The 25,995-nt window shown below is 38.6% G+C and overlaps 1 protein-coding gene across 12 annotated transcripts in view; it reads right to left on the bottom strand.

The window, feature by feature from the left end:
- The window catches only part of SULF2 (sulfatase 2), a 164,223-nt gene that overhangs the window by 52,655 nt on the left and 85,573 nt on the right, over nucleotides 1-25,995 (bottom strand). For 5 of the 12 annotated variants that reach the window (XM_074843452.1, XM_074843454.1, XM_074843455.1 and 2 more), the window contains 2 exons: nucleotides 10,708-10,955; nucleotides 4,902-5,141 (listed from right to left, as the gene is read on the bottom strand). In XM_074843452.1, coding sequence (XP_074699553.1) covers nucleotides 4,902-5,141; nucleotides 10,708-10,882 — 415 coding nt within the window. In that variant the 5' untranslated portion in view covers nucleotides 10,883-10,955. Of the gene's footprint in view, nucleotides 1-4,901; nucleotides 5,142-10,707; nucleotides 10,956-12,629; nucleotides 12,806-17,164; nucleotides 17,327-17,390; nucleotides 17,628-25,995 lie in introns of those variants that run through there. The other 7 variants (XM_074843448.1, XM_074843450.1, XM_074843449.1 and 4 more) reach the window with 4 other exon arrangements.

Here is a 25,995-nt window from a genome sequence, read left to right as displayed (position 1 = left end):
TGTTTGAAAATGTCATTCATCAGAATATTTGCAGGATATTCTGGGCTATATATCAGGTGTCTTCTTACGTCCTTGCCAGCATAGATCCTGCGTTTCCTTTTGCAGAAACAGCTATCATGATATAGCCACTATGCTGAATCTCTCTTTCACACCGTTTTCAAGTCTAATGGTCTCAAACCACCTAACAGATATAAGTTGACAGACCTTGCTAAAATAATATTTCTATATAGAGAGCAAAAGATCTAAGGAAACTAATTTACCTTCATGATAAATAATTCAGAAACCTGATATCCAGTTTTGAAAGTCACCTAGATGTCTTGGAGGTGAGTATCATAACACTTCAGTTCCTAATTGTGCAAATCACTTCTAAAAATTAAGTTTGACTCTTAAATCACCTGGTTATTATTTTTAAAAATGGCCTTCAGTTCTTCATCAGTCACAGAAGCTATCTGTCCTGCATATAGGGTGCTACTCTAACTTGGGACAATCTGTTTTCTTTATATGCAGGTAACATGGCAGAGAAGAACTGCAGCATGGCATAGTGGCTGGGGCACTGGAGTGTGAATCAAAACTTGCATCTCTCCTTAATATTGCTCTTCACCTGCATGTGACCTTGCAGAAAGTACTTCACTATTCTGTCTCTACTTTGTCTACCCTTTGGCTCTTCAGGTCACCGGTTATTCCCTACCAAGCAATTATAGACAGAGATCAACTTCAGTTAAGTTTTTAAGTATTTCTGTAATAAAAAAAAAAGCAACCAACAACTATCGTGGATAGCAAATTCTACAGCAGGGAACTGATAATCTAAGAATTCTTCTCCTGGCATGTATCTAGATATTAAAATCTGGTCACATATTTTTCAGGTTCATTCCTCCTTTAATAAACATTTACCAATAGCCTTTCTCCTCGTTCTTACAATTTAATGTTAAAATCACTTTAAAATGTCAAAGGCTCAGACAGTGAAGTGGAAAAATAATTATTTGAATGCAGTCAGCCACTGTATCTTCTTAGTCTAATATTAATGGGAGGAAATGAAAGACTGTCACTGAATTTTAATGAATTCATTAGTTAATTATTGTAAAGCCCCGTGAAAGTGCTAAGAATGATTATTACTTTTATTCCCAAGAAATTTTTTACAATGGCAGAGATGGACCTCCCACAATGACTTTTCTCTAGGTTCAAAATGCACGACTGGTGCAAAATGGCATTTATTAATTCTTTGCATAATTCAAGTATGGACTTACCATCAGAGTGAGATACCGACATATTATCATACAAGTAGCAGCTTTTTCCTTTGTTAATAGGTTCATTTAACTGAATAGGGTTAGTTGTACTATAGGGTACTGCTCAACGGGAACAAGGACGGTAAGTTAGCCAAAATGTGTACTGCATTTTCTGCATACTGAGCCACATTAAGCCCTCATATAAATTAACAGAGCCTTCTCAGAAGATTCACTGAAGCAAAAGTGTCCTTCTGCCAGGATGAATTTGGCCCACCATCCCTAATTCTGTTGAATTTAGTAAGATAAACATGTCTTTTCATTTCCTAACTGCAGATAAGGCTGAAAAAATATTCTGGAATCAGTCACCAATTTTAAGACCTAATCATTCAGCCAGCCAGGCAAATGGAAAAGAGAAGCTTTTCTCATTAAGTAATGTCTAAGGGAAAGTTTAAATCTGTATTCCAATAAAACATCTTGGTATTTGCTGCTGTAGGACCCAAGCATGCAACAATGCATTGTGCATTTAAAAAGCTGCTCACAGAAAGAGACACGTATGTTCACAGAAAACAGAACCATTTCTCTGTCAATGTTTACACAGGAACCTTTGGCAGAGAAACTCCCTGACATTCAGAAATGTTTGTCACAGGATCTCTTTGTTTCTTTTCCATTCTAATCATCTCCTGCTCCAAGCTGAAGTACTAGCATCCACTATTTTAAGTTAGTGATGATTGAGAAGTTGCTTACATTGACTTTTCTAAAGATTAATTCATCAACTGACTTGTTTTGTTTACATGAATTGTCCCTCTTGCCTGATTTCCCACAATATGTAACAGGACAATGATGCGAGAAGCTCTTCAAAATTGGAAGAGTTGCTTAATATATACTGAGATTTGGAACTTGTCTACGTGTAGTGGTTATGTAACGAGAATACAGCCTTTCAGTCGCTATTCATCACATTGGCATTTTTTAGATTGTGAGACAGGTTAATGCAGAAGACAACATACCTGTAACACCTGCTGCCTCAATGGCTTCCACTGTAGAAGGAAAATCCATCCTTTGCATTGTCATATTTATTTCAATTGATCCACATAAAGTGACTGTAAGCACTATGCATGATGGTCAAAATTCTGACTTGTTAAAGCCAAAGACAGAACTTCCCTTGAGCTCAGCCTTCTCCTTTCATCCCTATTCTGCCAAGTCCGGTGTCTTAACAAAGTTTGTCAAACTTTTTCAAATGTCAAAGTTGAAAAATATAAAACTGCCAAACAAGGCTGAAACTGAGAAACAATTATAGGAAAGTCACAGCTTTTCCATCTCCCCTCATATCTTTTACTTGCAACTTGTGCAAGAGAAACCTGCACCACACTGCTCCCTCCTGCCTGCATACCACCGGCACATTTCCCAAAGGTGTCAGCAACAGCACAAGCCTGTATAGATCCAAACCACAAATGCCACCGCCACAGGGAAAATACTACAACACAGAAAGAATGGTTCCCAGCAGAATCATCTTTTGCAAAAGAACAAAACACAGGGAGATCACAATGAATAGAGAAGAGGGCAAGGAGATGTGAAACGAGCAGCAGGAAAGAAAAACAGAGGGAAGGTTAAGTGGAGTAGGAGAGTACAATTTCTTCCTTCAAGTTTAAACAAAAGGGAAAAGAGAACAGAAAAACACAGGGAGGCAGCCTGGCTTATGAATGAAGAAAAAAATCAAACTCCCTTTCAAAATAATAGCTTTCTCACTCCAAGGTTGTGAACTTAAATATAAAAGCAAGCCTCCAAAAGCTTTATTCCTCATGGCCTCTTCTTCAAAAAAAAAAAAAAAAAAAAAGGGATCAAGAAGCTAAACTGTATGTTTGCATGGCAAACCAGTACTACCAGGGACCTCAACAAAATTATAAGAAAAACCCTACAAATGAACTCCTGTGCTTTCCAGATCTTCTTTTGTTCACAACAGTCATGTTCAAGGATGATTCCCCACTTCAGAGAAACTGTATTAATCTCCAAAATAGTCTCCTTAGCAGGCTACTTTTGAAACTTGAGGAACTGAGTGAACAAGGTTCTAAAGTACAATTTCCTGCTGTTTCTGAAGCAGGTAAATCTGATCAGATCTTTGGGGGAAAAAAAAAGGTAGAAAAAAAATACCTTCTTACTGCTGACATCCTTCATAGTGGATAACTCAAGACTTTAACTGGAGATCAGAAAACGAACTCCAGCCTCCAGTGATGTCAATTTCCATTTAAATTTGTATAATAGCATATCAAATTTAACTACATGAATGAAGATCTCGTTTACACCTGAAGATTGCTTTGTACTTGTAAAAGTACTGTTTCTGTGTGTTCCAAATAAATGTAGTTTGCAAAGAGAGGTAGACCGAAAATGTAATACATACTCACTAAGATCTTGGGTCTAAATTTAAACATTAAGTTAATGTTAAAATGTAAGACATATGAATACCAGGACACTTGCAATAGCTATGCAAGTTAGTAGAAATTAGAGCTGCTTGAAATATAACAACGAAATATAAAAATTGTTGCAATGGACAAACATCAGTAAACACAAAACAAATAATCTATGAAGAATAGAACATTAACCTTGGTGTGGTATTCATATGATTGTTGGTATTGGTGCCAGGAGTGATAAATGGAGGGAAACAGCAACTAATTAATAAGGTATATGCACTTCCACTAATTTATTGCTTTCTGGACTAATTCAGGTCTTTATTTGAGAAAAACAAAACAAGGAAATTACCTATTTAAGACCAAGGCTTTGCAGAAATAACATGTAAAACTCATGTGAATAGTAAGAAAGAAAATAATGATCCTGTTACAGTTATTATTGAAGATTTATACTAGTTTCTGGAAGCCTCAAATACTATAAATTCAAAGAAAAAATGTATGTTATCAGTAACAACTATACTACAATAGTATATATACTATAAATAACGCAAATAGAACCAGGTTTATCCTGTTTCTCATCCTGACAAAAGGCATTAGCAAGAAGTGACAAAACCACTGTAACAGGCAAGGACCTAAATCTCCTGTCTGGAGAATGCAAGAAGGAAATAGGTGTGAAACATGTGCTACATTTTCTGAAATCCCTTCTACAGGATATTTGTTCCTAAGGAGCACTGCATGCAAAGAGGATCATTTGTTTCTCAGGACTATATCTGATCTTGTCGATTATTCCTCAGTCATTATGTGCCCTAAACACTTTTCTGGGAATGGATTGTCTAGAGAAACCAATCCAGCTGAGAGTTCTGCCCCAAAGCACAGAAGGAGCAGTTCCTTCTCTTGTATTCTTAGTTTGATTAATATATCTGTATTATGAAAAATTCAAATCACTAATTCCTTTCCACAGCATTTTTCTTGTCGGTTCTGTGCACTTCGGGTAATTGAGGGGCATATTCTACATGTGCTAGACCTCCGGTTCAAGCATGCACATTATTTTATTCTTCCCAGCTTCTGAAAAAAAGTTTTGTTGTTCTGTTTTTTTTGTTTTAACATTTCCTCAAGTAAAAGTATAAGGAAGCTAAACCTACATGCAAGACTGAAGCTCTGGCATTCTGCACTGCTGCAGTCCATTATGAGAACAAATTAAAATATTATATACGTTAGCCACTGTACTAATAAGTCTAAGTCTAAGGAAGCTTTCAGATGGAGCCAGCCTTGGTCTTACCTGTCCTGTATCCTGTGTTGTTGAGGTACACTGCAAACGTACGTATTTCATGCTGAGCCTGCCAGGACGGAGAAGAACAGTTCTCATTGTTAGTGTAAGTGTTGTGGTTGTGGACGTACTTCCCCGTAAGAATAGAGGAGCGAGATGGGCAGCACATGGGTGTTGTCACAAAGGCATTGATGAAATGAGCACCTCCATGTTCCATGATCCGCCTTGTTTTATTCATCACTTGCATAGAACCTGGAAGAAGAAAATAATCTCAGAATTATTTTCTTGTTTTAGTCACAACAGCTAAGAGCTCACATGTTACATCAGCAACCAGAATGAAGCACAGGTAGTAAGGGCACTGTAATCTCATTGTGAACCCAAGTCCAAAGAAATTATTTTCTCCCCCTCTAGTAAAGTTCTCCCATTGTTTTAAGAAGGGCCAAATACCGAAGTCCCAAGTTAAGATTTGAGTCAAACCTGTTGACATAGATCATAATGCTTTTTTAATTTCTCTCTCTAAGCTCAAGATTTACCACTGTAACTATCTGCACCATCTATGCAGCCTTTCTGGAGTCACAAGTACTGTTCCAGCAGTTGAAGGCAAGAACCAGCATGAATTAGGCTGAAACAACGTGGCCTAGGAGTGAAATTCACTTTGTGCAGCAACCTTGACCGAAGTTTGCATACTCCTTAAGCATTATTTAATCCTTGGTTTCAGAAGATACCTGATGCACCACTTTTTGTGCCAACCTTCTGCAAAAGGCCGAGGGTTGTAATCATAGAATAAGAGAACCATTGAGGTTGGAAGGGATGCCTGGCAATTATTTAGTCCAACCCCCTGCTCAAGCAGGGTCTGCTAGAGTTATTCCCTAGACAGAATGTTCTTTTCCCTAATGTGAGGTGTTGACAGGTATTGATTTCTGTAACTTTCACTAAACCAAAGTAAAGCCCTCATAATAACACCCATACTGGTCCACTGAGTTCTGTCTATTCACTTGATCCATTTTGGTAACAGTGTTACCTAAAACTCTCTAAGTTTTCTTAGGCTTGGTTCTGCAGAATCAGATTTTTAGATGACTACTTGGGACAGATAACACCATGTAGTTTCTAACCATCATCTAAAAACAAGCAAGCAAGTTTAACTGGCAGGGACTTGGATGAATTGGGGTAATGGGATTCAAAGTCTTTTTATCAACTATTACTAAAAGCCACACTGACGCCAAATGGCTGTTGTTTCCTATTTAAGACAAGGCTTTGGACAAAGACTGGATCTTCACCATAGATATCCACCTAGCTAAATCTGGATCCATCTCATATTTCTTCCTACATGCAGATACACCAAGGATCAGAAGAAAAAAGATACTTAGTTTCCCTCATCTTTGGCTGCCTGGATAGTTAAAACTGCATCAGAGTGAGTTATACTTGATCTATGAAGAATTTCCATTTTCCAAAGAACTTCTAATGGTACCTGTCATCAGCACGACCTTGCAAAGGAGAGTAAACCTTTCCATCACCAACCCTCCCTTCTTGTTATGAGCTGGGAAAGCCAATAGACAACATGGGAGATGAAGGTATGGGTTCATGCTGGAGTAGGTTTGGGGCTAACTTACCCAAGGTTGAGTTGGATTAATAGTTCAGCTTTAATCAATGCATCCTGCAACCATCTGGCACAAACTGTATGTTGTTTCTGTCAATAATGGGTTTAGGTTTCTTCTAAGCTCTTTAGGCAGGGATTTCATTATGAAATTGCAACAGTAAGTCGATTTGATACAGGACACACTGATATAACCAGGAGTCAAAACCTAGAGGGAAAATGGTCATAAGCCACATACAAAATCTGACTGACTCTGGCACCGTGAAGGAAGGTTAATTGCTACCGTAGGTCTTTTCACCTAAAAATTGCCATGGTATTAGTTTTCTTGAGATAATTTTGTTGGAATGAATACAAAAGAAATCTGAAAATCTGCTTGTGCATTTCTCAGGCCAGAGCACATCTCTGTCACATCATTGTGTGACAAGAACCAAGGCAGGTTATTACACTCCCCCTTTAGAACTTGCTAAACTTCACATATCAAAAGGAAGTTTCTGAAGAAAGCAAGATTCTTGGTTTCCATAACTGTGGGATAAGTGCTAGTGCTCAAAGGCACTAACACCACAGTTAGCAATTATAACAGTCAATTATACATTATGTGAGCCTGCAAACTGTGGATGTTTCCTCTGTGTTGTCTTATGAAGCTAGTCCAAGCATAAACAGGCACACTGAAAAAATGTTTTGTCATCCCAATATTAAAATACAATTTAACAACCCCTTTAAATGACAGAGGCATCTGTGCATAAATAACAGTACATGTTAAGACTCCCCTTGGGGACAGTAACCTCCTTTAATAAAACTGCTGTAATGACAAGGCCTTATATATCAACAGTCTTTAATACAAAAACATATGATCTAATCTGCTTCCTCAGCTTGAGAACTAATACAGAGTGACAGATCAGTGGAAGGTAAAAATCCAGCATACTCTTCTATACAATCTTAAATAGGCCAGCTTTAAATATTTTAAACAGCATTAAACCAGCCAACCAAAACTTATTTTCTTCAGCTTGCCTCCAATACAAACACAGAATTGTGAGAAAAAGCAGAAATTGGCCTTTCTGTGGCAGAAGATAAGTTATGTGTTAATCAGCAACTGGAACCTCACCAAATCACCTTTTGAGTTGGAAAACCTTCTGGGGTTTCTTTAGTGGATGTACCAAGGGAAGTCATGCTTTGAAGCGTCAATATTTCATTCAGAAAATGTTCTGTTACCCGTCTAAAACCACTGATAATAAATAAAATTTAGTAGTTAAATGTGAAATTTCTAAGCTATTTAAAAAAAATCCATTGGACTACTGTGAAAACATGAAAGTTTAGTCAATTTGATGCATTTAAGCTGCTCACTGAACAAAGTCAAACAAAACGTAGGTTGAAATTCCACTTGAAATTTGTGTGGTATCCATAACTTTGCTTAGTGTGTCTTCTCAGTTCACTTTAGGGATAAGGCTGATATTTTGACTAATATTAATGGAGAAAACATACCATTTGTTTATGAAATAATATTGACTTTCTCATTAGTTGTGTTTTGTCATCAGAGGTCATAATTTACATGAATTTTAGGGAGCTCTAGCTGCTGAAGAACTTGTATTCCAAGTCCCAAGTGACTTAGTGTACTCTGAAGCACAATTTAAGTGTTATCCATACACAGATAAGTTAACTGAACCCCAGAATGTTAATTAATTGTCCCCTAAAGCCTTCTATTTTTATCCGATTTGAACCTCATTAGGCACCCTTTTCACACCTTCATTTCCTTTTTTTCCCTTATATTTAATTTTAATGAAGCTCTAAGGCCCTAATCTCCATGTATGATAACTAAGAAAAATAATCTTCCATGCCACTTCCGTAGTTTTTCAGAGGAAGATGTAGGAACGTACAAATCACCTCTCACTCAGATCTCTCTAACATGGCTGAAATATCTTCTAAATAATCAGATCTTTCTCCAACTATGAGATAATGAAATAAGCTGGTTTGTTAAACTACAGCAATATGGTAGGCAAACCTAATTAAACTGGAGATGCTGAGTCCATCACACAGGGGACATCAGCATTATACTAACTTGGACTTAAATGACTCTAATGGGGGAAAAAAAAGTCTTTGTTTCTAATTAATTCTTTCTCCTCATCAGTATATTATTCTTCTTTATATTCTGCTTGTCAGTACAACTCTTTTGATTAGACAGTCAACTGAGTGCATATTTCAGTAGTTGTTGCTGTTCTCATTTGTCTTCTCCCATTTGTATCCATTACAATTTACACCCATTCTCCTCTGACCTGGAGATTCTGCATCCTTTTCATCAGCCCCTCAGTCTTCTCCTTTTTTCAATACAAGGCTGAGGTTTGGTTTTCCAAGTAAAACTCATGATTACCAGTAGTGCAAATTAAAAAAAAAAATTGCACTCCTTTCCTGAAAGGATGACATTCTCTAACCAGTACACTCCACCTGCTACTGGTACATTGTTTAATCTGTCTTAAATTAAATAAAGGAAAGGCTGTTAAGAGCACTTGAGATTGTGTTGACTTCCCTTTTGCCTCAAAAGTAGCCACAAAAGAAAGATGAAAACTACAACACCCATCAGTTACTGAATATTCTTAAAACAGATGAAATCTTAGTTATGCACAGCTTTCTCTGCTACACTTTCATAGCTTCTGAGTTTTCCTTAGCTTTTATTTGTAATTCACCTCCTGTTTTCATCTTTAAGTGCATTAACCACAATCCCCACAAATGGCAATTTTGATTAACTTGGACAGCACAGCAGACAATAGACAAGAATAAAAATTAATTCAAACAAATATTGGGTCTCTCAAAGCCATTAGTGGCAAATGACGAATATCAAATCTCAGCTTCATCAAATGGATTTTCCTTAGTTAGATCCTAATTTGTGTGGACACATGCCCATTATGCTTGAAATTGGAAAGCATCAGATTATCAGAGAAGAGAAATATACTGCCCAAAGGACTTAGACAATTGCATCAGAAACAAGCAGGCTAGCATAAAATAGAAGATGATAAATTTTTTAGGACCACCTTCTGAGCCTGCAAGGTAATGTACTTAGGTTCTTTTGGATATACATTATTGAAACTGCTTTCATTGTGATCCAAATGACCATTAAAAAAAAAGTAAAAACAACAAAAAAATCTTCAGATCCTACTGATTTGAATTACATTTGTATTTGGTGAGGTCACTGCCGTAACAGGCTTTCTCACCACCTTTGAGAAGGAACATGACATCTGTGATACTGCTGACATGCAATAATACTGATAAAAAGGAAGCATCTGTAAAAATGCTGCCACATTGCTCTAACTTCTCAACTAGATGAGTAAGTGTACAAGTAACACAAGTTGATTAACTTTACTATTGTGTTGTTTCTTCTGTGAGGGGTTTTCCAATTTTTCCCATCCATACTAGAAATCTGATGCAGTAACTGTCAAAAAAACCCACTAGACCACGCATATACAAGCTCTTGTCTTTCAGATGATCCAGGCTTTACACTCACTTAAAAGCATATTTCTAATGCAAAATTATTAATGTAAACTAGTTTGCGTTAATCACTTCTCCTAACTACAGACATAATTTGGTAAATAAAGCTTGTTCAGGTAACAGAACAAAACCCAAACTCTGTCAGTTGATTCATTATTCCAAATCATTAGGCAAAGTGTGTGTTTAATCTTCATCTCCTTTCTTCAACAATTAACATAGCGTTGAATAACACAGTAGAACCTTTCCATGCTAAGTGATTTTGGTCAGTAATTAACTACACATCTAAATGGACAATACCAAGAATAGTATGACTATGCTAGGTAGCATTTAAGTAATTAAAATTAAAATTGTACATGTAATGAATGTCTGCAATTACACAAAAAAATTTGGGTAATTATATGGTGCAATAATCAGTTATGAATTTAAACCTACTGCTTTGGCATGTAGCTTCCCAGGCTATACTTGCAATTTCCAGAAGCATAGTTTAGGTGTCTAGATGAAGACAGATAGGCAGGAATCTCATATTTCCACAGAAACAGGAAGTCTGACATTTTAAGTCGAGACTAACTTTTTTTGTCCTTGAATTGCATGCAGATAGAAAGTATTTTCTACATAAAGCTATGTTTAAACTTTTGCTATTTGTTCTTCCTATCATTTTTCACACTGAAAGAAAAGATAATTATTTTGGACGCAAGAGGAAAAGCAGTGCCATACTCATTAGTTAAAATTCTCTTTATGTTAGGCTCTTACCAAGTTCTACATCCTGATCATCAGTAAGAACAAGGATGATGTTTGGGCGGATGTTTCTACGGTCTCTTTGAAATCTTCCTTTCAGCCGCTGATTTAACAGGAAAGCTGAGCTTCCATCCAACAGTGATAAAACAGTCATCATGAATAATCCAAGGACAATACTATGCTGTGCCATATTGTGCTGATTTAGTGATCTCTCTGAACAAGGTAGGTTAATGGCTTCTATTTCTTTTTTGTTTGCAGGTCTCCTATAAGGGAGAGGGAAACAAGTATTTATTTATACCTTGACCCGTCTGCCCCGCCCAAGGAACTTCAAGGTTCTCTCCAAAGAAGTAAAAAGCAATATACTTGAAATAATCTTATTCCTAAGGAAACAAAAAAACCCAAAAACCAACAACAAAGCAACTGAATGTTCTTTCAGTACCAGCAAGAAACAGAAACTTGAAAAATTTACAGTTCATAAGCTGTTACCAACATAGGCAATGAAGTTTTATTCTATGCTCAAATTTAGCAGCAAGTTCAAGGATTTAGCAGGGTATCAAACTCTTACTTTTGCTTTGATACATACACAAAGCAGTCTTCTTCCTTAAGGTTCTGGAATGTTTTGAGATGACATTTTTGTTTACTGCATCAAAAATGCAGATGTTGAAGAAAAAAACCCACGTCTATCTGTATTTTTAAACACGACTGGTCAAATTTACTGAGTTAACAACACATTTGCAGCTTCATAGAGGATCCTCAGATAGAATGCTTGTTATACACTGATTTATCTTACAAATTTCATTACAGCAGAGCTGCCCAGATCTTGGAACTATGGTATGATTGATACTGTTTGAGGTCTACTACAACTTTGGTGTTAGTGCGATATCCCTTTGGCATTTCTGTTGGTTTCCAAGATTATTTTTTAAAAAAATCTCATTATTATTAATGAACACATTTGAAGCCCCATTACTGCGCATGTTTAGGAATGAATGCGCCAAAATGATGCCTATGACTTCCCTCCATCATAAATACAATGCCCCAAAACTGACTTGTTTGCAAAACTAAGCACTGGTATTCCTGTTAACGAGCCAATGAAAAATTCTTAGTAATTCCTGCAAGGAGATTCCAAAAAATTAATAAGCGTGATGAAGAATTTTTGAAATCATAGTTTTGCTTGGTGATCATCTGGTATAAAGGGATTTTCTCTTGCTTTTGGAAGTCAAAGTACCAGCATGAAACTGTACTGAAAATATCAAGCACTAATTATTTCATCAGATCCAGTGATCAATGAGTCAGTTTTTGATGAATTCCCTACTTGCTGCCTGCCTTTTCCTGGACTGGTGCCAGCGATCTCTTGTAATGCACTGAAAAATCAATTAAAAATGACACAAGGGAGACTATCTGCTTTTTGTAAAGACCAGAAATGCCTGAGTAGAAAGAACCTAGCACAGTGTGTTTTACCCAAAGAAATACATTGGCTATTCTGTCCCTAAAGCCACTTGGGAAAACAGTTTTTCTTCCAGCAGATTATTTCATAGCCACATCATTACTTCATCTTTGTCAGCGTCTGTTCTTTGAGATAAACTTTGATTAAGAAAGTTCTCGTGCAATAGCAAAACCACTGGTCTGAAAAATTATACTAGGCTTCTATGCTTATTTAAGAAACGTATATTGAATTTTCATCTAAGTCAACAGATACGTAGCTATAGTATGATGCAATATTTATTAAGGCTGCTTTCCAAAAATGTACACTAATAGGGTTTTGAAGAAATGTAAAAATCCTTCTTTCTTACTAGTCTCTCCAGTGAATTTCACAGGCAGGTGAAATTAACTTTTTTCATAGAAACTAAAAATTGATTTTAAATATCCTAGCACTTGTTCCAATGGGTAGGGAAAGAGAAAAGTCCAACTTCCTAAGTTTGCAGATACAGCTTTAGTACCTCTGCTGCTGCTCAGAGATTTGCCAGGCTATAGCAGAAGGAACACCAACAAGTCCTATCAATTGTCATTCCTTGTACTCAGAATTCCATCTGCAGCAGTACAACTGGGAAGAATCATGCCAGATTCAATGTGTTGCTACTGTCCAGAGTAGTCAAAAGCAGCTTGAGAGGCAAACCTGGATTTGTTTCAAAAGGGGAGGGGGGGAAAAAAAAAAAAAAGGTTAGTTTAGCAAGCGTAGCAAGCACATATTCCTGGACGCTGACTTTCTGGGGAGGGGGTAGAGAAATGGCTTCTGCTTTTCAGAAGTGACTCCGTATGTACTTCCATTTTAAAAAACCCCAAAAAACTGACAACATAGATAATTTCATTACACACAAACATTTTTCTGAAGGTCTAAAAGTTAATGTGGCTTTTTTCTGCTCTATCCTAGCCAATAGCTTCTCAGAATAATAGCATTTGCTGACTTTTCTTGCAGCGTTTAGAAGGCTGTCCATTCTTGTTTTATCTGCTCATAACTACAGTCACTGCAGAACACTGTGCATGTAACAATCTTCCTTGCATTTTTCTCACGTCTTCTAAACGAATGCATGGAAAGTAACCTCATGACCCCATTGCCACTCTCCCCTCAGCCTGTCTTTTCCTCACAGTTTATTGCCCCTCACTCACTCCATTGTATCTAAAAATAGAAGTTGTTCCCTGCTCAGAGAGTTGCTTATCTATCTGTAAAATACTTAAAGCATTTGGGGATGTACATAAACTGCTATTCCACAGCTATTTTATCTGAACTTGTATATTTGTGGTTAAAAGAATTAGCTATCTCTGAGAGGAGAGATCTCCGAGAGGTGGAGGAGAGAATTTCATGTCAAGTACAACAAGCATCTTCTACCAAACCTGCTATCTCTTTCTCAACCCCCTCCTCAATGAAGATTTTTCAACTATTCTGATGTGTTATGTTCCTATCATTATCAGGGTAAGTACTGCTGGGAACCAACTCAAAGTATGTAATTATGTGCAAAACTCATACCAATAACTAGGTAAGAAAATTAAAGCAATTTTAGAAAATAACCTATTTCTTGAAGTATGTATTCATGAAAGACAGACATGCCACAACTAACAGCATTTATGCAGTAAAATCTAAAAGCCAGCTTTAAATAGTTCTCAGAATAGCAAGAGAAGAGTCTCTCGCCTGGATTGCCAGTGGTCAAATACAGATAGATTTTCTTTAACCCTAGTCTTCAGTGAACTTCAGGGAAGAAATATGACATAAAGTCTCTATTAACAGTTCTTTCTCCATTTCTGTCAACAAGTTTAATTTGCAACTCATAGATAAAGCCAGAAGAGTTCCACAGCAGTGCCCCAATCTGCCTTCACTTTTAATATAGCACCCTCTCCAGTGATGCATTTTGATCTGAGTGGTACAGATGGCCCACTGCTTTATGTGCCTCTGCAGGCCATCCTCCAATATTAAAGATGCTTAATCTGCAGTGGCTCTCATGAGAATTAGGTATGCCTCTTATTTTCTCCCAGATTACACATATGAACTTGACAAGTTTGGTCACTCCTGTTTTATATTTAGGAAAGTGCTGTCAGAAATTTATGCAATGTTCTTCAGCTGGGGCATCTAGCTGAGCTTTATTAAGCCCACGAAACCTAGCAGGCTGCTTTAGAGAAAGTCTGGTCCTCTTATTTTCTATGGTTTACGGTTGAGTTTAACAAGTCCCTGACTCCCTTCATAGCCTGAATTAGATACAGCTGCCTCTTTTTGTTCTTAACTCCTGCTAGTATGGGGAATGAGAACAGAGCCAAACTTAATTCTCCTGTGTGCCAACACAGAACATTATACTAAGTTACATTATAAATGTTGAAGAGATAAAGCCAGACTTCAATACATTTATTCTATTTATAAAAGAACAGAGCCAAGTTCTGTTCTCAAGTAGCATTTGCACCAAGGAAAGACTTCTCAATAGTGCCCTCAGTAATTAATGTCAGTTGTACAGCAGCACAGGGCAGGACACACAGGGATGACCAGTGTCAGTTCTACCCCCAGATGGTATTTTTAATGTGCTATTGATTAGTATTGCTCGGCACAGATGTAACAGGCACTGTGGGCAAAACTAGTAACTGACAGCTGCTTGCACACAGTGGCGCTCCCAACCTTGCTAATCAAGTCCGAGCACAACTGTCCCATGCATAAACCCAGTCCAACTTCACTGAAGTCAAATAATTCAGTCCAATAAAATCAAGAGTAGTATCTGACTCTTCCTGTACAAGGTACAAACATGTAACAAATTAATTCTTGTATCAAATATGTAAATTAATCCTGCTTTGAGCCTACTTCTAGAAAGCTGTTTCTAGTTACGTTTACATTAACTGATTTTTTTTAATTTTTTTTTTTTTTTAAGGTAAGCATACTGCAAAACACTAAATACAGAATTTGTATGGCAAGTTCAACTCGCCCAGCAGCCACCACAGAACAGGGTAGCAGCATGTAACCCGCACAGTGGAACTGCACAATAAGGGAAAACTGGTTACCACGAAGCAATGCACACCTGCTCTAGGTACAGCTGGAGCCAATACCAGGTGTATTATTTAAGCAGACTTAGGTGTGCCATTTGTCCAATGTTTAAATTCATTGAAATACATGGTGCTGGAGCCATTCCCTAGCAACCAACCCAATTAAAACCACTTTGCCAGTTAAATGGATTCAGCGGTGCTGCTGCTCTTTTAACTCTTGAGTCACTCCTATTCATCCAGGTTTGGTTATGACAACTCCTTTTTCACTGAAGCTGCCAACCACCCTTTAAAACCATTATATTTTGTTTGTAAGAGATAAACACATTTTTATACATGGATTGGGAAGAATCTTGTTTGCAATCAAACAAGGTTCTCAGGGGAAGGCTGGTACCAACATTACTGCTGTAATCTAACAACGTGCTAGGCTTTCTTCTAGTTTTATACTTTCTGATTTTTTTTTTTCCCAGGCAGTCAAAAATTTAAGAGAAAGTACCAAATCAAGCCCCTAGTGCTAAACATGCGTCTCAAAGATTACAGCTATGCTGATTTACCTACACAAGCTATGGCTGAAGTATTTTTATTTGCAAGTATCTACAATTTCTTCAGAAGAAGTCAGGAACAGAGCTTCCAGACTTTATTAGAGCACTGAATTACTATTCAGACATGTTCTTCTGACTCGCTTTCCTTATGCTGCTGAACTCTATACCAAAGCTAAATATTTATCACAGGGAAGCTTACTTGTATTACAGAATGTCTTCCCTATTCTGTAACTTTATTTTAAATAAAATTGAATTATAAATTAGTTATAAATTTCCCCAGGACTTGATATTTTAAAGAGTGTTCTAAACAGCACAATATACTTTCCACGAATCCATACTATTATTTCTGTTTTCTGCTTGCACATTATTATTAGAGCTTCCTAGTAATACACACAAAATCAGTTAGTCCTCAGGTTAAATTGCTGTTTGGATCCCCCAAATCCCCAATAAACACAGTTTTCTGCATCACATACCATGATAACCCAATAACAACTTGAAAGAGATTAAGAATTATTTCCCTATTATACTTGTTATCTTCCCATATTTATAAATAATAAAGGCACACAGTCTTTGACTTTAAAGATAATTATATTAACTTGTATTAAGTACAGTAATAACCACAGCCTTTTGCTTCTGAAAATACCAGGGGGGAATGAATGCAAGTGCTTTAACATAGAAAAAGTAGAAGCAGGCAAGCCCAGTGACCACTACACAAATACATTCTACCAAGTAAACAGAATTTTTTGTAGCCACCTACAGAAAACGCCACGCTGTGTACACAGACACGCGAACACATCCAGCCGCACATACTGCCCGGCCCCGCACGGGATCTGCTGAAGGAGAAGCCAAGTGCCATGGCATCACTTGTCTTCCCAAACTCTTTCCCGCACAGCCACCACCCGGCGCGGCCGCCTCTCCCGGACCAGGGGGATGCCCCCAGCGAGAAGCGGCCCCCCCCGCACCCCCCCTACCCCCGCCAGGGGGGCGCGGCCCGATTCCCCCCCCCCACCAACAGCGTTAAGCGCTACCGGGCCGGCACCCCCAGGCCGGGAGGGCGGTGGCGCTCCGGAGGAAGGGGGCGGGGGGGGGGGGTCCCGGCGGTGCTGGCCGGGGGCAGCGGGGCGCAACTACCCCGGCGGCGGACCCGCCCCGCCTCGCCCCCAGCCTCGGCCGGCGCCCCTCACCCGCCCCTGCCGCCCTCCCAGCGCCGAGCCCCCCCCGCCTCCTCGCAACACCGCGCTCAACTTCCAGCCCCGCCCGTTACCTCTGCCGCAGGAGCGCGGCCAGCCCCGCCGGCTGCCTGCTGCATTGGACCCTCCCCGCTATGGCAGCCGGGCTCGGCCTCCGGGAGCCCCCGATGCGCGGGCACCGCCGCCCGGCCGCTCCCCGGCTCCGCGCCGCCCGTGGCCGGGGAGGCGGGCGGGCTCCAGCCGCCGCCTCAGCCGTCCCCTGCGCGGGCAGCGCAGCCGCCGCGCACTCACCCGCGGAGCCGGCGCTCAGCCGTGCCGTGCGAGGGCCGGTGCTCTCTCAGCCCGCCCGCGGAGCCCGGCGGGGCGGGGAAGCGCATCCTCCGGCCGCGGCGCCGGGCAGCGGCCGAAGCCCGTTTCCCGAACAAGCGTTTAGAGGAAGCGCTCGGGCGGGTGCTGCCCCCGCCTCCTCTTCCTCCTCTCCCTTCTTCTCCTTTCCCCGTTTAAAAAGTTCATTTACCTCGAGGATCCTCCTCCCAGCATTGACGCAACGCCCCGGCGGCGCGCAGAGAGGAAACCTGTTCCTCCAGCCGCCGGCTCCTTCAAAGTCCGGCGGCGGCACCGCGGGCGGCGGCTCCCGGCGGGACCCCGGCGAGCACCTGGGGGGGCCCCAGAGACACCCCCTAACCCCCCCCACGGGGCAGGAGCTGCCGCTGAGCTGCCGCCGGGTGCGCTGAGCCCTTAAAACCAAAGGGAGAGTCCACCGAGGGGTGGGGAGAGCGAATTAAGAGCCCCTCACGTTTTACGCTCCTCTCGCCCCCTCTCAGCCGGGCCCGACCCCCCTCAGCGCGGCGGAGGCGGGAGGGGAAGCGCCACAGGGGCGGGGGGGGCTGGGGGCGCGCACCCAGACACCTGTGGAGGGCGAGCCTGAGGACTTCTTAACGGGTGGGTAACACAGCTCCCCTTCCACTGGTGAAGCTGAAATTAAAGGACCCAGTAGTCATTAGTAATTAAGAAAACCTGAACCAGGCTCTTCGAGGTGGAGAGCGTGTTTCAGGAGGTGCCGTCTATGCTCTTCAGAACCAGCTACATTCTACTCCTGGAACTTAATAGATATGTAATATCTTCATTGGCTTCTTTAAGGACCTCTTACATACGTATCTTTCAAAGATACTGGCACATTAATATGTTAAATAATATAGCATTTTCTTCTAGTATTCCTACACTGATAGTGTCACACATGCAACACAGGGTTACCTCAGAACTTCCTGACACTTTTGACATCTGATGCTGAATTATCCATGGGGAAGGCCATAGATCACAAATTCTGGTGTATCTCTAAATTCTTACTTTGAATTTTATCTTTAAAATACGCATTAAAAAAAGCATCTGAAAACAAAGAGAACTTTAAGCCACTATCATAAAATGCTATATATCATAAAATGATGCTACAGTGAAAATGGTTTATGTGGTTGAAAATGGACAGGATATAGTTCTCCTGTGCAAGAACAACAATCGATGGAAGAGGAGGAGTAAGAAACAGGTTAGAAACAGAAGATTCTATCATTTCCTTACTCAAACCAAAATACAGACTTACACAGCTGCAGAACCAGCAAGGAAATATGATGGTTCCTGAAAATGCTATAGGAATGACTAGCTGTAGTTTAAGGAAAAAAAGCCAGAGCAGAAGAGACTCACAGAAAGAACTATAGAGTTCTAGAAGTAAATATTTTGAAAAGCAATGATATATATATATATATAGTTATGTTCCATCTATGATTTATTTGGATTTTTGCTTAAAACAAGCATTGCCTCCAATGACCTAATTCAGATTTTGCTGGAGAAGGCTAATTGTCTTGAAGGTTTTTCATTGTTTGCTACAGCCTTGGCTACACAGACTGACCCTAAATTAGCAAAATATGAAATGGCACGACTCCTCCAAATACAGGTATGTCACTACTAAGGTACCAAGTGTGCTCCTGTACAGACAGGAATAAACAATACAAGTGAAGCACTTTATGTCAGTACAACTGCGTCCACACTAGGGGCTGCAACAGTCTAACTGTATTGGTATAAATAAATGGTTCCCTAACAGGGAGTTACACCAATATAAAAGCTGTGTGTAAAACAGGAGCCACATCTTGCTAACATTTTGATAAAATTGTTATATTGCTTTCTGCGATAACATTTGACCTTTTGCTAGCAACTTTCATCTCGCAATAAAACAATTTACAGACAATTAATTTTTACAACACCTGTGAGCTACAACGTTCTGATTTTGTACATTTTAGACATCAATTAGTGTCAGCTGAGTCACCCCAAGCCAAACAGACTTTCAGCAACAAGGCCAGCAACAGAACCAGGAACCCAGCACTCCTCTGTCCTAACCACAGGCCAACAGTTTGCCATCTGCAATACACAACCTCTACAAACTATTTCTAAAGGAACTGCAAACAGTAACTACCAAGCCAAAAGGAAATACAAAGTTTGCTACACAATGATCCACATTTTACATTAGAGAAAAAAATGGACAAGCTACCTGTTTAAAATGTAGTTTTTCTAGAGCACTGTAAATGGGGTTTTCCATTAGAAGAAACACATGATCTAATATAAAGCTACATTGTGAATTTTCATTAATATAAACTACAAGCAACAAAGATACTAAAACTAGTATTAGTGAAATTAGTATAGCAATCTGAATTTGATTTAACATCACTGGAAAATCTGTCGCAACAGATCGCTCATTTCAACAAAAGGGTATATTCACCTCACAGTGAGCACATGTAATTTCCATCAATGTTAATGGGAGTTATGCAAGTGCATTAAGAGGATAATATACCCCCTGGTCTGAGACAACCCTGCAAAGTGAAAGGTGCTTCCTCTTGAAGAGAATGGGGTTTCCATCTCATGCATTTCAAAAGAACTTGTTCTGGCACTGTTACAAAACAGGATGGATAACAACTATTATGCATACTTGGTGATTAGTTTCCAAAGTTAAAGCAGTTTAGCTATTTTAGCTAGTTTTCCTATAGCCAAAAATTCGAGGGATATAGATGTATTTAAAACACTGTGGTTTATTTGAAGTCTAGGGCAACAAAATCATGTGAAATTACTGGTAAAACAAGAAGGTCTGAAGGCCTACCGGTGCAGTGGGGAAGGAACTTTTTAGGTATCTACTTTTGAAATAAAATAAACTCTTTTCATTCACTAACTGGATAGGATTTCATTGGTGTATATGGATCATCACAACTGATCAGGAGTTCAAAAGATAAAAGGAAGAAGCAAGGTCATTCCCTTTCACTCCCACACCAGAGCTTTTTCACTGTGCATCAACTAAATTTCAGATCTCTCTCATAGTATGCCATTGAACAACTTAGAGTTATTTTACTGTACCTCAAATAACAAATCAAATGTGGCCTATTAAGTAAATAATTTGTCTAAAAAAATAATCCCAGGATTTACCTGTTAAAATTAGGAGAAAACAGATGTGCAGGTGTTTCTTTAAATATCATCACACATCTATCTGCATTGTTAGGCACACAAATCCCTCCAAAAATTTAATCTACAGTTTCTTTGTCCACCTTACTTTCAAGTAGTGTGTCACAGAAAAATATATCGAACAACGCATGTTGGATGGTTAACTAAACTATGGATTTGCATGTAAAGGGGAACCACTTTGATCCAGTTGACAGGTAGTGGGGATCCACACCGTTATCTCTGAATCAGTTCTGAGACAACAGCTGGCACTCAAGGATGTAACAGACACTCATGGGGAACTGTCCCCCCACAATGGAGCTCAATAGGAAGAGCAGCATGTCAGCGACACAGAGAAACAACTTCTGGGAAATGAGAAGACAGTCAGAGAGAGTCCAAGTCATTAAAACAACACCCCAAAAATAGAAGATAGGCAACATGCTGCGCAAGGCATGTCTTTTTCACTGTTGCCAACTATATTGTGCTTCCAGAGCTCAAATATTGTTCTTTTCTCATGTTACATGAAATAGAAAAGAAGGGCTGGCTTTCACATTTTTACATGCTTCAGTCAATGCCTTCCAACTCTTCTTCAGACTTGCTAATCTTTATAGTAACTCATCATATATAAAGCTCTCAAACCATTAGTCATTTTGATTTCTCCTCTCTGTTTTCCTATTTTTTAATGTATACACACATGCTCTGAGCTATCTTTAAAGATCTAGAAATAAAGCCTGAAACAGAACATGAGTCTGATCTCCTTTGCTTTTCCTCAGTGTAATTTATTACAGTAATCTGTCCAGAGTTATACTAATTACAGTGGTCAGAGCCCTTATGGCAGTACAGAGGTTAATTTTTTACTTCCTTAAACAACTGCATTTCAGTTGCATAAAATGTGTAAATACTGCTTGAACAACAAATCAGAACACTATTAGGAAGGCATAAACAACACAATATGCTCCGGTCGCTGATCCCTCACATTGCGTGCATTTTATATCGCAGACTCCAGCTCAATATGATTTTGTGGCCAATTACGCCACTTTTATCTTTTAAAGTCAAGTTGCACTTTCTATAAATATGCAATCTCATTATGGGGGAAAATGGTTTATATGTTTTGAGGAACTACTAAAATGGAAAAGGGGAACACAGCCAAGAAAAGCAAAGGAGAAGGGAAAAATTCACCTTGCTTGCTTGATCCAAATGATAAGCAAAGAAATGCATTATACTCTTCCGTGTGAACACAAAGATTAAATACAGTATACTGTATGAATTTAGTTACAACTGTGAGTTTACAGTGTGTCAAGTCTTATTATAATTCTAATTTAAGATTAATCAAATTAATTTTGATCATAACTCACAACAGTGGATGCAAGTTACTTAGGGAAATACTGAAGTAGCAAAGATGATGGGGAAGTTGTAACAGTAACAAAAGTAACACCCCAGTGCACTGATAAAATCGGTAGCTTATCTAGTTGGACAAGAAACTCAAACCAAATCTTTCCTGGAAAGCCAGAGATTCATAAGACAACACTATTAGAATGATTCTGAAGTTCACACACAAAATTAATTTATGTGTTCTGAGCATTAATATTATTAATAAGGCTCAAAGATGCATCTGCAGATCTATACAGAGGATGTAAATTCAATGAACTATCATTGGTCACACAGCCTCTATAAAGAAAAGAGAACAGTAGTGAAAAAAGCAGGCCTCCTTTTTCCCCATTTATAAATTACCCTTAGAATAGCTGCTTGTAAGCCAGCAATGACTTAATAATTTATTTTAATAAAGAATTTTTCTTTTCATAAAGAATTCAGATTTTTTTTTCTTTTTTTTTTTTTTTAAAATCCTGATCTGATTTTCCTTTGTAGACTTTCAACACATTTTGGTATGATGCTCAGGCTACCTCCTGGATCCATACCTGGATGTTGAAAATGTATGGATATGGAGCAATGGGACAATAATCAACTGAACACATTGTTTCACCAATGATTAGCCATGCCCTTATTTAAAGAACATTTCCTAAGAAAACAGTAATGATAAATTACTTTGTGCCTATCTAAAACCAACTATGCTCTGATTTGAAAGTATTAGAGCAGAAAAATATATAATCAACTGACACAGGATGGGTAGAGCAGCAGGCCTCATCTTAATATAACACTACAATGTCCAGTCCTTTCTGTGGCCCATTTGCATTTAATATTAGATCTATCCACGTAACCACACTATTTCCATCTATCTCCAGTAGAGCACTACTGGCACCCTGAACTGTCACCTTTATGTCCTGCCTCTGAATAGCTCCCAAACTGGAGCAGGTATCCAGTGTACATTAGGTACTCATCACCACATAAAGGTTTGGTTTGAGGTTTTTAGGTTCAGGTGAATTTGCGGCACCTACAGCAGAAGTACCTTTGCTTACAAAGACCTATTCCACAGGTACAAAGTCCAAAGGGATGCAACTGGACTTCACCTCCATTAGGAAAGCTACAGCTTACTATTTACTTACTCTGCTTTTCATCATGTCTTCTAATTATTACTGTTTAGCAGTTCTCCCTCTCTACCTCAGATACTTTTAGTAATAATATAGATAACTGGATCTGACAGAATATTTATATATTCTAAGCTGGACTTCAAATGCACAATTTTAAGAACTATTAGGAGAGCAAATTACACAATTGCCAGCATTTCACACACACAAAGCAAACTAAGTCATTTTCTTGTTCGGTTGCCTCAGTAGCACAAGTGAGGCGAAGCTTATGGTGGGATGTGATACCTGTTATTAGATCAACTGCTACACGTGGGAAGGAACAGACACACCCTCAGGCATATCAAGCACTTCCTCAGGTCTGAAATAGAAGCAGCAATCTTCAAAGCTAAACTGCTCTGAGTTTAACTAATGTGTTCATCAAGCCATCTGAAAGCAGAGTAGTTCGTATCTCTGATATAGGAAGGCTTCCTAACGAAGAAAGAGGAGATACAGCTTGATCTGTTAAAACAAAGAAGTAACTCATCTGCTGAAAAACGTACACTTACTACTGAGGTGGGGATATAGGAGAAGTCAGAAAACAGGTTAAGAAAATTATACCACCTATAAACCCAGTACCTCTAATAGGTCTATCATTTTTACCTTTTAACAGAGTCATGAATTTTAATATTGAGGCTTATCTTTTGAAGGTGCTTTGTAGATGTCCCTTGAGGGTCAAGACTGATTCATCAGAGATAGAGTGGTTACTTTACGAGAAACGCTCACCTACCAGTCATTGGCATCTCTCACTTATTGATCATCTGCAAGGACCTTGGGGGTTTCTTGACTCACTTTCTGTAAGGTCATTTGGTGCATTTGGTTATGCAGGTTATTTCCTTTGGGGACTACAGAAATATATCAGCAGGTAGATAGGCAGTTTTGATAGTGTTATGGTAGCTTCATTACTCTCAGTACAAGTAATGTGCAGTCATCTGAAAGATTTAATGCATATATTACGTGTTCTTAAAACATAAATTATTGTATTTTGGAAAAGCTGTTTTTTAATTACAAAACAACAATTTCATTTTTTCCCTAGGTCCCAAGGGCAGAGATTACTTATATAATGTCTAAAGGAGACTAAAGCCATCCAAATGCTTTCTACTTCATTCAAGACAACAAGAAAAAGACTGAAACAGAAACATGTCCCATCCCTGCTAAAGAATGCCTTACTTTCATTTCCAGAAAGTTAAAAATAGACTTGAATCTACATGTGAGATTTAGCATCACTCCCCTACCTTTAAAGTTTACAATCTCCTATAAGGAAGTGACAATTAAGATTCTTGTGTGCAAGAAAACCTAGATCATGACTACAATTAACAGCCACTGTACTATTAACAGCCACTGACTCAATGATGTCTGAAATGTGCCTTGCAACTGTTTCTTCCTCTTCTCATCTTTTGTGTTAAAATTTCTTTAATACATTTGTATAAATAGATCTGATTTTTGTTCATCTTTCAAAAAAATTCAGGTTGATTATAGTGTTGTCTAAAGCACTAAAAATATGTCTTCAGCTACTGTCTGCGTTCAGAATCCTGTACAATTAAGATTCTTCTTTCATACTTTATATAACAAGATAAAAGATTCCAATTCTGTAATCTGACTACCATCCCGATCTTCTACCTAATTATCTTGGTTTGAACCTTTTATTTTCTTTCTAGCACATAAGTACTCATTTCAGGTGATTTGTACCTGTTTTCTTCATGTGCACAGCATATTACAAGACCCAACTGAGCCCCTTTGCTATTCAATACCATCACTTTGAGTTATTATTTATAATCATGATTTCTCTTTTCCTTTGAGAAAAACACTTAGCTCTATGTCATTTTCTCTAGATTCACAAGCAGCATCCTCTCTATTTGCCATTTAAACCCCTCCCTAACCATCATCATTGTAGGAACATCACTGGCTACAGCTATATTTGGCAAAGAACGAATTGAGCCTGATTGGTCCCTCTAAACATAGTTTTGATTTTTTTTTTTTATTATTTTTAAGCATCACAGCTGCCCTTTCTGGCTTAGAATACATATTATTTCTGATTTCAATCATTCCTTGAAAACTATGTCTGATCCTGAATTCAGAGAGAATTTATTACTAACTTTAGTAGAAGCACAGTCTATATTTCTATCACTGCAAAGCTTCTGCATTACCAGTGAGCAACAAATTACAGGTCAGATATCTTATATATAGTAAGTCTCATTTACACACCTAAAATGGAGTGAATTGATTTTTCAGAATTGGTTAGCACCCACAGTAAACAGTTCTGAAAATTTATGTAGCTTTCCCTACGTCCTGAAGTTGTAGCTGAATATTCTTGACATTTGGCAATGCAACCTTTTTATTTGTACTTTAGTTAGCTTTACTTTATTTGTATGCCTCATCACTCTCATGGTTGATTACAGCAGTAATTCTTCACAAATTTGCTAGTCCCAAAGTATAACAGAGAACAACTACCTCCCCTGCCAAACAGGAGTGTCTGATATGAGAGTATCTGAGTGTATTTCTTCAGGAATCAAAGAGACTATTTTTCAAGACAAGACTGGATGCTCTTAGTTGGAAAAAGTTCTTACCATACACTGAAAAGTTGATATGTAAACTGTAGATACAGAGCGATTTGTTAAAATAAGATTTTAAACTCAAAATCTATTTTTGCAGATTTGGCTCTTAGGTTTTTCTGAGCAAAAAGCTCCTTGAATTACCTATCAAGTCATCACAAGATTTTTAGTAATAATACTGGTAAAACCAAAAAATTTAACTACTATCCTTCAGGTATGAAGGATGGTAAAGCACCAATCAATATTTATAGCTCAGTATTAAAATATTTAGAATTTTGTTTACTAGCAAAGAAATAGGTCAAGACAAACTTCAGGCTTAATAATTTCCAGCTGAATGGATTTTAAAAAGGCCAAAATGTTTTATTTGAAGAGCTCTGGCTATAGCAGTATGTAATTCTAAGGCGGATTTCCTACTCACCAGCGGATTTTTGGCTTGCATATTTCTAAATGCACACAAGATCACACACCAAATTTTGTTCTGACTTGCATCAGTTTAATGCAAAGTAACTGAAATAACCTAGTATATTTTACCAAGAAGAAAGTATTTTAAGTGAACAAAAAAATATTTCACCAAAAGCAC

This window comes from Strix aluco, chromosome 17 (genome assembly GCF_031877795.1).
Source record: "Strix aluco isolate bStrAlu1 chromosome 17, bStrAlu1.hap1, whole genome shotgun sequence".
NCBI lineage: Eukaryota > Metazoa > Chordata > Aves > Strigiformes > Strigidae > Strix > Strix aluco.
This window is presented reverse-complemented; position numbering and strand designations above follow the sequence as displayed.